General features: G+C 42.8%; 1 protein-coding gene across 1 annotated transcript; it reads left to right on the top strand.

The window, feature by feature from the left end:
- Positions 1-279: 279 nt before the first annotated feature.
- CRCT1 (cysteine-rich C-terminal 1) lies at positions 280-609 on the top strand. The gene has a single exon (XM_012658651.1). It carries the CDS (start codon positions 280-282, stop codon positions 607-609), a length of 330 nt encoding a protein of 109 aa, XP_012514105.1.
- Positions 610-13254: the final 12645 nt, after the last annotated feature.

Genomic DNA, 13254 nt, shown 5'->3' with positions numbered 1-13254 from the left:
GTCCTTATTCTAGTCAGAGAAAATGGAAAGCCATTGATTCTTTGCCTAGACTAGTTTGCCTACACATGCTCTATGCATGTTTAACTTACTGGCAACACGTGTTTGGGATTTGTTTCTCGGCTTGCTCTCTTTCTGGGTGCTTTTTCCCCTCTGCACCAGGCCAGGCTGGTGTACATTAAGCCAAATCTCAAAAGCCCTGAGTTCTGTTGTTGCAAAGAAAGAGTCTGTTCGTGTTAGAAAGGCTGCCTTTCTTCCAGGTTCGCCGCGAGGAGCTCCGCGATGTCCTCCCAGCAGAGCGCCGCCGCCGCCAAAGGCTTTTCCAAGGGGTCTTCGCAGGGTCCCGCTCCGTGTCCCGCGCCCACGCCCGCCCCGTCCTCCTCCTCCTCCTGCTGCGACGGCTGCTGCGGCTCCGGCGGCGGCTGCTGCGGCAGCTCGGGCTGTTGCGGCTCCAGCTCCGGCTGCTGCGGCTCCAGCTCCACCGGCTGCTGCTGCTTTCCACTGAGGCGCCGCCGGCAGCGGGGTCGCGGCTGCTGCTGCTGCGGGGGCGGCAGCCAGAGGTCCCAGAGCTCCTGCAACGCGGGCTCCCGCTGCTGCTCTGGCGGCTGCTAAGACGGCCCACGCCCCCCGAGAGCTGCGCTAGGGCGACCCGCCCAGCGGAGAGCTTCCCTTCCGCTTCTCCTCCCGGCAGTGATGACAGCTCCCAGGCGGGCCTCAGAGCTGCTCCCCCGTCCCCCAAAGCTAATTGCACTTTGATGTTCAGAAACCCATCCTGTTTTCAGGCCCCACAAAACTCTCTGACTCCCATGTGACTTTTCTCCCTGGGGATCAGAGAACCATGGGTGGGACACTGGACCCTACTGTCTGCAGAGGGTTGCACACAGCAGGTGTTCAATAAATGCCCACTGATTTGATTGTTCTTTGAAGATGTCATAATAAAGCGTCTACCTCCTGACAACTGCTTTCCTATTTGTTCCTTCACTTATGTTGTATTTATTAACTTGTTCTGGTACCCCATCCACTACCTCTCACTCAGGCCGGATAAAAAAGGCTTGGAAAGTTCGTGAAAGGCAGAAAACTACAATTCATGCCTGGACAAGAACGTGGCTTTCTGGTAGTTAATTATGATAGCGGTGATCACATATTGACTGTTTTAAGTATTCTAAGGGCTTTACATGAGAGACAGCTTCTAATTCTCATAATGACTCACTGAGGTGGTACTGTTATACCCATTTTATGAAGAGAAACTCTGAGGTTAGGTAACTTGCTCAAAGTTACTCAGTGGGTGCGTGGCGAAGACTGGACATCTGATTCCGGGGCTTATGCCCCTCACTGTTCCCCTTGGTCCCGCCTAAGGCTTTCTAAGCCTTACCACTGAGGCGCCCACTCTCCTGTCCACCAGGTGCAGACAGCTGTGTGCAAAGGTTTGAATTGGCAAGTCCTAGGGGCTTTGGAATCAGGCCAGCTGAGTCTTTTATTTTGGCAAGGAGGATCATTGACTCACTGCTTTGCTTGCTGGGTGAGGAAACTTTTCCCAAACTGAGACTTTTAGGAGACTAAGAACCACCCTCTCCACGTCTCATCTGTGCACTGAGGCATGACCAGGGGCCATGAGTTTCTGGGAGTCTCTGGGGTGCGCCATGCTATGATCAGACATGGGAATCTCACTCTCTAGAGATGGTGGTTGTGGCGGTGGCAGGGTGTGTGTGGGGCTGTCATCCCAAATAGGTCAGAAACCCAGCTCTATGGGCATGGATTTTACCCACTCATTTCAGGAAAGACGAAACAGGAGAACAGCATCCTCTGCATGATGTCTGCGGGTTCAGAAAGGAAGAGAAATGGTGATAATAATACTGACACTGGCTATCGTTTATTTGGCAGTAACTTTGTTCTAGGCACAAAGCAAGGCTTTGTTTTTTACATATATTAACAACGTGAGTTAATATATGCAAGGTATTAACTTTACATATATTAACTCACTTAATCTACACAATAATCTTAAAATAAAGACCCTTACTATTTATATTAATATGTGGGGGTTCAGAAAGTTCCAGTGACTTGGCCGAAGTCACATAGCTAGTGAATGTCCAAGGCCCCCCAATGGCGAGTGAGGAAGATGAGATTCGAACCAGGACCTGTCCGCCATGACTGTCCCAAGTCATGCCCTCACACTCAGAGTCATGCTCTACTGCTTTAAGTCACCACCCCCCAGGGGACATCACACTCGGGCCTCTGTGGGCACACCCAGGCTCTTAGAAAATTGCAGCTTGGCTTCTTGGTTGCTGCTCCCTCAGTGACCCAATGACTGGTGAGCTCTGTCATGGCATCCACCCAGCAACGGCTGCTGAAGGTGTCAGCTCAGAGGCGAGGTCGGAAATGCTCTGTTGATTCACCGGATGTTTAAAGTTGAGGCCAAATGACCCCTTGCCAGGGAGGCTCTGGAGGGCAGTCCTGCCCTGCCCAGGAGGGGCCCTTACTTCCATCCCTGAGATTCTGTGATTACCAGTGGGAGGTGATTTGTGGAAGCTGCTTATAAACAGATGATGTCACCTATGGACCTGCCTCCCCCCACACTGGTGATGTGTGTTGAAGCAACAAGCCCCGGGACCTGGTGGACAGCAGGGCAGGAAGGGAGGACTGTGTGACTCGGAACAGACAGACTGGAAAGCCAATCTGAGAGTGAGGGCTGGCCCTGGAGCAGGGAGCTGCGGCCTGAGGTTTGGGCAGGAAAGGTGGTGACTCACTGAGAGATACGCAAATCTGAACAGGGAACGTGCCTTGCACAACAGTCATGTTGGTATCCATCAAATGGCTGGCCGTGAGCACAGTGGCCCCACCAGGCCTACGCATGTCACTGAAACCCAGCAGGCCACCACAGGTGGACTTTGATGACAGACATTTGGGCATTTTAAGAATAGTTTTATGTCAGGAACCCAGAAAACTACTTGGATGGTCTAGAGCCCTCTGTTCATGGCCCTGCAGGCCTTTCTGATTTCCCGTGGTAGGTAAAGCTGTATGTGTGGCCCAGGCATTCCCTCTTAGATGGCAGTGGTCACACCCCAGCATGCTGGGCTTGTGGGGAATTTGGCAACATGCAATCCTACTCAAAGGTTGTCACCCAGTATGCTGTGACTGACAGAATCAGGTTTCCTATTATCTTTGGAATAGATGGACAGTATTATTGAATATATTTTATTCACGATGGCTTCAATTTCAGCTGAAATTATGTTTATTAGAATGGCAATAATAACAACTGATATTTATGTAGCACTTAGCAGTTTATTAGGTGTTTCCATATATATTATCTCTTTCATAATGCTGTAAGTAAATATTATTATCTCTATTTAACATGTCAGGAGAGGCTCCCAGAATTTAAGTTACCCGTCTGAGGTATCCAGCCGACACAGGGCAGTCTCTGTTTGGACCAGGCCTGCTAATGCTTCTAAGAGAGGCAAGAGCCACCTCTTCCTAATATGCACTAAGAAAATTGAATAATATCACCTAAGTAATTATTTAGAGACAGTGCTACATTCATCATTGCATTTCTAGTTTCTAGCATCATGCCAGGTACATATTAGGGATCAGGAAAATATTGTCCTAAAGAATTCTAGGGAAATGTACAAAAGCATTTCTTGACCTCAAGGAGTTTTTAGTCTGATTCAGAAAATGTGGTAAATAATCATAGGAGATATGAATGATAAATCAGATCCAAAATACAAGAAATGTCACAGCAGAACATGGCATAGGCAATTGCTATAGGGAGTCAACTGAATTTAGGTGAGGAATTATTATAGGACTTTGAATGAGGGCAAGTTACTGTGGACTGGAATAGTCACAAGACTTCATGGGAAGAAGAAACTGGGCTGGGTCTGAAGGATGGAAACACATCAGACAGGCAGAGATTCATTCATTTATGTATTTGTTCAACTCTCTCAGCCACTGTTTATGGTGCTGGGACAGAACCAGGAATGAGTCCAAGACCCTGCGGGCATGGACCTCACTTTCCGGGGCCAAAGACAAGAAAGTGAGCAAGAAAGTCAGATTATTTCACGTAGTGAAAGTGTTGTGATGAAAATAAAGAAGGTAGGGGTAGAAACACTAACTAGAGGTATGTGGGGATTTTAGATGGGGCCAGGGAAGGCCTCTATGAAGAAGTGCTACTCAGGCAGAAGAAGTGGGAACCATCACACAGAGCAGGAAAGCACGTGGTTGGGGTGTTCCTGCCCCACTGGCAGCCTGGGGCTACAGGTGTTTAAGGGACACTTCCAGTTATGTTGTCCCCACTAGAGACTTTCACTACTGGAAACGTAGCTTGGAATCCCAGCTGCTGGGCACACAGGTTTGCCATTGAGATGATCATATACTATCAGCTTGGCTTTATTTCATCTGAGCCTCACAACTCCCCACATTTTGTTGATAAAAACCTGAAACACAGAGCTTCGTGGCTTGTAATTGACAGAACAAGGTTTTGAACTGGGTGTGTCTGACTCCAAAATCAATGTTCTCACACTGGGAAGGTGGGGAGTAGTCTCGAGCTTGGACCGAGGGAGGAGAATGGGGACTCAGGGTTGTGGTGGTGTTCTAGAAAGATCCTGAGGACACATCCTCAGAAAAGGAGAGAGGAGGCCAGATCATGGATGGTTGTGAGTGCCACGCCAAGGAGGTTAAACCGTGTCGTATTTATGGGGTGTGGTGAAAGGAAAATGAAATTGCTTTACATAACATCTACAGTACTTTTTGACTTAAGATTAACCAGGCGGCAATGACTAGGGTGCTCTAGAAGAGGAGGTGAATGCAGAGAACACGCACAATGGCCTAGGTTCGAAATACAGCTCTGAACCTGGCATGTGGCAGTGGGTAAGAAAAGGAAATGACAGATATGAAAAGCATTTGTCCAGAAGGAAGTAGAATAGATAGAACTGGGTGATGTATTGGGGTTGAGGAAGAGAATCAACTCGGGTGTCTCCAAGGCTTTGTGCCTGGTGACTGGGAAATGACGACAGCATAGACAAAATAGAGAATTCAGAGGAAAGAACGGGTAGGGGAGGAAGAGAGTAAGTTTGGTCCAAGATGTGGGTTTGAGGCTCTGGCAGGACATGACCATGAGGCAGTGATGTGGGGCTGGGACCCCTGAAAATCGAGATAAACACAACTGAGATGAATGGTAATAAGCCATACAGAGGCAGGGAGTCCAGTTCTTGGAATGAATGAAGCCAGTCTCACGTCTGCAGCGAAGGCTATGAGAAAACAGACCTGGTCTGTCTTGTTCATTGCAGTAGCCTCAGTGTAAAGAACAGAGCCCAAGATAGCAAAGGCACTCAATGAACGCATGTTGAATGAATACGTGAATGATTGAATGAGAGGCAAGACGGAAGGCCAGGAGTTGAGTTGAGTGGAAACTGAGCAGTAAGGAGGAAATCGAGTTCCAAGTGATGAGGGCAATAACTCAAAGATTTGTCCTAGACAATTTATAAGGCTACTGTCAACTCTTAGGTTCTAGAAATCCAGGCAAAAGAGAACCAGGGAAGTAGGATGTCATCCAGTGAGGATCATCCTTCCTAGAGCATCATCTGTCTTCGGTATCTTGAAACCCTTGAACAGTTATAGTAAGAAGTTCCATCTGGAGGATGGAACTGAGTAGAATAAGTTGAAAAGGAAAACTGGCATTCATAGCAAGTCAGCAAAACATTCTCTCTTCTCCGGGTGGTGCTGCAGCACATCAGAATGATTTTGGCCCTGTTAAGTCTGAAATATGTCAGCTTGCCTCAGAAGTGACAGTTGACCCTAGAAAAGCAAGTATTTCCTTTTCTCTTATAAACATTGCATAAGGGCAATAGCGAGGACTTCTAATCCAAATGATTTAATGATAATATCTCACTCTTAAGAATGTATTAGTTCTATTGCCTATAATGTAGCTATATCACCTCTGCATGTTTGGAAACTTAATTTTCAGTGTTCAAAGGCCATGTTCCTACCCTTCCTATGAAATGTGATTACATGTATCTGAAAGCCAAGAATTAACCTCCTCCATCTACCTCATGTGATTTCTGTTCATTCATTACTGCAATCTTTCATTCATTAAAAATTTATTGAGTACTTACTATATCTAAGCACTTTATGATACTCCAGTAGTTTGTGTGAGAGAGCTGAATGTCATAATACTGTGTAATGTGATAAATACCCAAAGTCAACACCACAGAGAGGTGATGGCTCAGCCAGTGGAAGGATTGACAAAAGGTTTGTTTGCGTTTAGACTTGAGGGATGTGTAGGAATTGGTCAGCCTAAGAACATAGAAAAAATACCGAAGTTAAAGTAAATAATAGCAAGTGCAAAGGCCAGGGTGGTGAGCATGTGTTTTATAGCAAATGCTTTTGCATGGCTGGAGCCCAAGAAAGCCACATCAGGTGAGATTATATAGCTGGTCAGGGCACAGATACGGCGGGCCTTGTACAACTCCTTAAAGCTCCTGGAACATTATCTTGAGGCATCACGGACCATGGCATTTTGTGGGCTTATTGGTCTCTCTCCTGCTTTTTTTTGTTTTTTTTTTTTGAGATAGAGTCTGGCTCTGTTGCCCTGGCTAGAGTGCCATGGCATCAGCCTAGCTTACAGCAACCTCAAACTCCTGGGCTCAAGCGATCCTCCTGCCTCAGCCTCCCGAGTAGCTGGGACTACAGGCATGAGCCACCATGCGCGGCTAATTTTTTCTGTATATATATTTTTAGTTGTCCAGATAATTTCTTTCTATTTTTAGTAGAGATGGGGTCTCACTCTTGCTCAGGCTGGTCTCGAACTCCTGACCTTGAGCGATCCATCTGCCTCGGCCTCCCAGAGTGCTAGGATTACAGGCGTGAGCCACTGCACCCGGCCCCTGTGTTTTTAATTATATGAAAGTTACCTTAAGTTAAAACATGGGGCATTAACTTCATCTGTAGCACTATGCTTATCTATCTTCTTTTCTTAGTGCCTTCCTTAAATTTCAGAGTGTCCTTTATAGTTTTATTTTTTACTTATATCTTCCTTAACGCCATTGAATAATGCTTGTCCCACCAACCGTCCTGCCAAAACATCTCACTCCAACTACTATGTCCTCTCTCAAGCTCTGTGTCCAGTGGTCTTTCTTCAATCTCCAGGATCCCAGCTCTTGCCCCTGTCGGTCAGCTCCCACCTCTCCATTCCCAGCACTGCACTGCCCTCAGCATTTTATAATTCACTGGGCTTCTCCCCACCTTCCTCTCTGCTAGTTTTTTTCCTACTTCCACTTCTACGTCTGTGAATTATACCCAATGTTTAGCCCATAGCTGTCTGACTTTCTCTTTCTACAGAGAAATGTCATTCACCCACTCACACTTCTATTGAGGGTCTAATATGTGATAGGCTCTTGGTTAGGATTTCAGATGGAAAGATGCATTGGGGAGATTCCTTTATGTGAATGTCTCTAAAATTTCTATCTCTAGTAGTGGTATTTCCTGCAAATTACAGGTTAAAAACCTCTGAATCTCATGGAATAGTTTCATTTGGATAGCTCAGACACATCTCACCCCAAACCTAGCTACTTCTCAAGCTAAGTTATTTTTCTTCAGATTTCTCTACTTCAGAGAGGGATACTGTCACCATTTACACTGAAAACTGCAATGAAATGTCTGACTCATTCCTTTCCGTTGATTTTGTATCTGGCCAGTTCCCAAGCTATATTGCTTTTTCCTTCCCAGTAGTTCTTCCTTCATCCTTTCCCCCCTTATATCTACCACCGCCATCTTTTAATCCTCCATAAGAAAATGGGTAGGGAATGTGGATGAAAGGATCAGGCACCTGTCATGTGGCTTGAGTTGGAAATCCTAATCCATGGCCATGCATGGTGGTAACAAGCCAGCTGTGGTGAGGTCACACCTCTGCACCACATACGAGGAACAGCTCCATACACGTTCCAAACCTCTGAAACAGCGTAACACCTTGGAGTACTTTAGCTCTGATTATCCTCTTCTCGCCTTACATTTTATTGTTGTCTCATACTATAGCTTCATCTCAACACCCTCGTTAGCCATCATTACCTTTATTATACTATTTTATACTGTTAATGCTTGTTTATTTTTATCTATTTTTTCATCTCCCCTCCTCCCCCTTATCATTACCTACTTCAGATCATACTATCCTTCTGGATTCAGTTTCCTGAAGTAAATACTTCGGTGCTTCTTTTAGCCACTACCTGTTAGATCAATCTTCATCTTAAAATATAATATTTAAATTGGGCCCTCACCTTTAAATGACATTTTAGCTGGATACAGAATTCCAGGTTAAAAAATATTGTCTTGGATCACTTTGGAAATATTATTATTCCACTATTTTCTGACACTAATGGTTCAGAAGGGTGTGCCAACCCAATTTTCTTGCCTTTTTTTGTGTGTGTTTTTTGTTTTTTGGTAATCTGTTTCATCTTTTGACACTTTTTACAATTTCTCCTTAAGATTTGTACTTGTGAGGATTCATGACTTTCATTCATTCCTGAAAATCTAGAGCAATATCTCTTTAAATATTACCCCTCACTCATTCTTTTTGGAACTCTTATTAGATGCATGTAGGACTTTTTTTTTTTTTTTTGAGACAGAGTCTCACTCTGTTGCCCGGGCTAGAGTGCCATGGCATTAGCCTAGCTCACAGCAACCTCAAACTCCTGGGCTCAAGCAATCCTTCTGCCTCAGCCTCCCAAGTAGCTGGGACTACAGGCATGCACCACCATGCCCGGCTAATTTTTTCTATATATTTTTAGTTGTCCGATTAATTTCTTTCTATTTTTTTAGTAGAGATGGGGTCTCGCTCTTGCTCAGGCTGGTTTTGAACTCCTGAGCTCAAACAATCCGCCTGCCTCAGCCTCCCAGAGTGCTAGGATTACAGGTGTGAGCCACCGCGCCCGGCCCATGTAGGACTTTTGAATTCCATATTCCAGAAATGATTGCATTCTAAATCACTTCAACATATTTATCTCTCAGTTCATTATTTCTATTTTCAGTTCTTTTGAATATATTGTTTGCCAACCCAACTGTTAATTTACTCCAGTATCTATATTAGTCCGTTTGTGCTGCTATAAAGAAATGCCTGAGGCTGGGTAATTTATAAAGAAAAGAGGTTTGTTCAGCTCAACTGTTCTGCAGACTATGCAAGAAGCATCGTGTCAGTATCTGCTTCTCCTAAGGGCTTTGGGGAGCTTTCAATCAAAGCAGAAGGTAAAGGGAGAGTAGGCATGTCATGTGGTGGGAGAAGCAGCAGAGAGAGGAGGTGGTGTCAGTCTCTTTTAAACAACCAACTCTCCTGTGAACTAATAAAGCGAGAACTCCCTCATTATTGAGGGGAGGGCACCAAGCCATTCATGAGGGATCTGCCCCCATGAATCAAATACCTCCCACCAGGCCTCACATTCAACACTGGAGATCAAATTTTAACATGAGATTTGGAGGGACCAAACATCCAAACCATATCACCTTCCTTCCACATTAGTAAAACTCATAATTTTTAGTTGGATCTATGGCTGTCCAGAATAAATATCCTAGGCTCCCTTGCAGCTAAATGTGGCCACGTGACTCAGTTCCGGGCTGTAGGATGCCAGTGGGAGTATCTCCAAGATGCTTTTTAAAGGATAGACTCACACTCTTTGCCCCCTTTCCCTTCTTCATCCTTGTCTTCCTCTCCCTGCCTGGAATGTGTCATGAGGGCTGGAACTACATATTGAACTAAAAGAATGAGTGTCACCCACTAGGAGTTGAAACAGAAAGATAGAACAATAATCAGACCCATATGTCTGTGGAGCCTTAATGCCAGTGCTGGAGGGCCAAGATCTGGAATTTTAGGTGAGAAGCAACACTAATTTTATATGAGAAGTTTTTAACTTATTAATCCACTCTTTTGTCTTTTATTCTAGGCCAAATGTAATCTTAACCAATACCATTCATTGATTTTCAAATGCCAATGAATATATTTTTAATTTCTTGCAGTTCTATTTGATTCTTTCTTCACAGTGTCTCTATATTTTCCTATGTTTAAAATTCTTATTTATTATTTTTAATAATTTTAAACATACTTTTTAAAAAAGACTTTTTTTAAGAGCAGTTTTAGGTTCATAGCAAAATTGAGAGAAAGGCACAGAAATTTCTCGTATACACTCTGTCTCCACACATGCACAGCTTCCGCCATTATCAATATCCACCTCCGGAATGGGACAATTGTTACAACTGATGAACCTACATTGACACGTCATAATCACCCAGTCTATTCCTCATTTTTATAATATTTATCTGATAGTTCTTTTATCTGAAATTTCTTGGTAGTCTAATTCTACTATTTATAGTATTTATTGAATCCCCCTGGAGATGAACTCATAATTCAAAATTATACCACATACAAGGAAACGATCTGCATGAATTTATCTTCAGTTAGACTGTATTTGTGGATATCCTATGGGACTTATATTGAAGACAAGTTCCTCTAGATTAATTTTGGGTTTGTTTCTGCCAGATATTCCAGATAATCTGTCACCTGCCTGGGACCAAATTTTATGTTAATTACCTAGCTTGGAGATTCTTAGATCATGTGGGTAGCATATCCTTTGGAAAGAGTGGCCAACAGATAGGAGATGCGGGTCCATGGTTATAAACTTTTAGGGCTTATTCTCTCCCCTCCCCATAAGCCCAAGCTAAGGCAGACAAGCTTCTTCGTGTCTTGTGGTCTCCTTTCTCTGGTCCACCTTTTTCAGGGAGGATATCTCCTTTATTGCTCCCAACCTTGTCTCCTTCTCTTCATGACCTTAGATCCCAAACCCCTAGAAAATGACAGTCTCCACTCTCAGCTGCCATATCAACTTATGGACTTCTTATTTTGATTTTGGTTTTCAATTCTCTCTTCAGTTGTGAAACTTAGAATTTTTCTTACTTTCTTGTAAGCTTAGAGATGCATTAAAAAGATACTTATTATATTTTCTCTAACACTTGAGATGGTTATAGTATAAATGTTCTAAAGTTTACTAATACGCAACACTGCCAGAACCAGTGTTAATTCTTTGAAAGTTCCAGACTGTCTTCAGCTGTACTAAGGGAAACCAAGGGAAAGAATTTCTGCTCTTCTTAGGGACAAGGACACCCTGGGGACTGCTGTGGTGGGGCCAGTGGTACTTGATGTGAAAGAACCTCCAAAGGAAGTCAAATCCCAGGGGCAGATTACTGATTCTCACTGCACTGCTAACCGTGGCAGAGCTCTCAGACAACTGCTAGACTCTAAGCTTCTTGAGGACAGCAGCTGCACTGTATACTTCTTGATATTTCTTTGTCTCCTTGGCACTACGGTTTGTCTATTGCAGTTGCTCAACACAATTGTTGATTGATTGTTGACAGTACAAACTATATAATTTAATCCCTGCTTTGTAGTTGGTACGAATCAGAAAATTGCATCAAGGTGTGGTGCATTTCAGTGTAAAGTAGCATGTTAACACTGTGCTCCACCCAGTCTGAAACAGGAAAAATGCCTGGGCTCATTTTTGACATTATTTCCATTCTCCGACTAGTTTATCAGCAATAATAAAGTAGAAACAGCTAACGTATTACTATTTAGTTGAAAATATGTCATAAAAACTTTTAGGGGTAAATGTTCAAAATTCACAACGTCTTTAGAATTTGAAGAGGTTATTAGAGACCTCGCTGGATCACTCATTCAACGCAGAAAAAAGGCCCTCTACAGTAACCTGGTTAGCGCCGAACACATCTAGAGACAGGATGTTAACTCACTGCCTCACATGATCATTGATTTCATTTTGAAAAACTTAATTTTTAAGAAAATCTTTGTATTAAGTTTTTGATATTAAAGTAAATTTAATATTAAAGTACATTTTTTCATTATACTGAATAATTATAAAATATTCACGGCACAAAGCTTTTGTATAGTCAGAAAAGAGATTATTATTATCTCTGTTACAGAGTAAATAGGACTGCTCTGTTTAAACCTAGGACATATGAAACTCAATTGTAGAAAAATACAAATATAAATAACAAAAGATAAAACAACTCATAGTTTTGTTATCCATAGATCATCATTTTTACACATCATGTGTATTACTACAGATATTTCTTTATATCGACTTATTTTTTCTTTTAACAAAATTATATTCAAGCTGTGAATGCTCTTTGTTCATCTGAACGTTTCACCCAATAATGTATCATAGCATCTCTTTATAACAATAAATATTCATCCTATTTTTTATGCCTTAATAGTTTTCTATTTTATGGATAGTCCACTGTTTATTTAACCAGCTCCTTATTGTTGGGCATTGTCTTGCCGCCAAGTCTTTACTGTAATTAAATATGCTGTAATGCATTTATTTATTCAACAAGTATTTATTAGGCATCTTAACTCTGCCTGAACTATACTAAGATTCAGAATAGGGGACAAAGTTCCTGCCCTCAATATTGATTTCTGATAGGGGAGATGGAGATTGAAGATAAACAAATAATCAGACCACAAATAAGATAACCACAGTGATAACTGCTCTGAAGAAAATAAAACAGGGTAATGAGATAGAGAGTGGCAAGGTTGAGTCCGTGATTTAGATGGGGGGGATATAGTGTGTCACATAGTCATAGACTAAACCTTAGATGTAGAGACTGTAGAAGTGGAATCGCTGCATTTTGTACTGAGCTATGCACCTACGATGGTGTAGAGGGCCTCTTCTTGGTGTGCTTATCAATGCTGGTTTCCTATCCAGAACCTTACCCCTACTCTTTGGCCCTAGTACTGCCCTCCGGGTCAATTTAGCACCATTTGCTCTCTGCCTCATAGCAATATTGTCCTTCCAATGGATAGAACTGCACACTCTACAAAGAAGTTTGACATGTTAACTTAATGTATTAATCATTTTGTTTTATTATAGAATTTGTCAAATCTGCACAAAAAGAAAGAAAGGGGCAATGAAACTTCAATTACTCAGCACTCAGATGAAAAATAAATCAACATTCCACCTATATTGTTTCAGTTATCCCCTGGCCCCACTTTTTTTTTCCCCTGGACTATCTTAAAGCAAAGCCCAGATATCACATTTTTTTCCCCATCCACAAATACTAGAGTATGTGTCTCTCACAGAGACATTTCTCTTTTTTTGCATAACTTCAATGCTGTTACTATTCCTAACAGAACTATTAATAACAATATTTCTTTAATATCACACAACACCTAGTTCTTGCTTACATTTCCACAATTACCTCAAAAATGTGATTTTTGAG

This window comes from Propithecus coquereli, unplaced genomic scaffold (genome assembly GCF_000956105.1).
Source record: "Propithecus coquereli isolate 6110/MARCELLA unplaced genomic scaffold, Pcoq_1.0 Scaffold59, whole genome shotgun sequence".
NCBI classification, from domain to species: Eukaryota; Metazoa; Chordata; class Mammalia; order Primates; family Indriidae; genus Propithecus; species Propithecus coquereli.
Note: the sequence above shows the minus strand (reverse complement) of the source record. Positions and strands in the feature narration are given on the sequence as shown.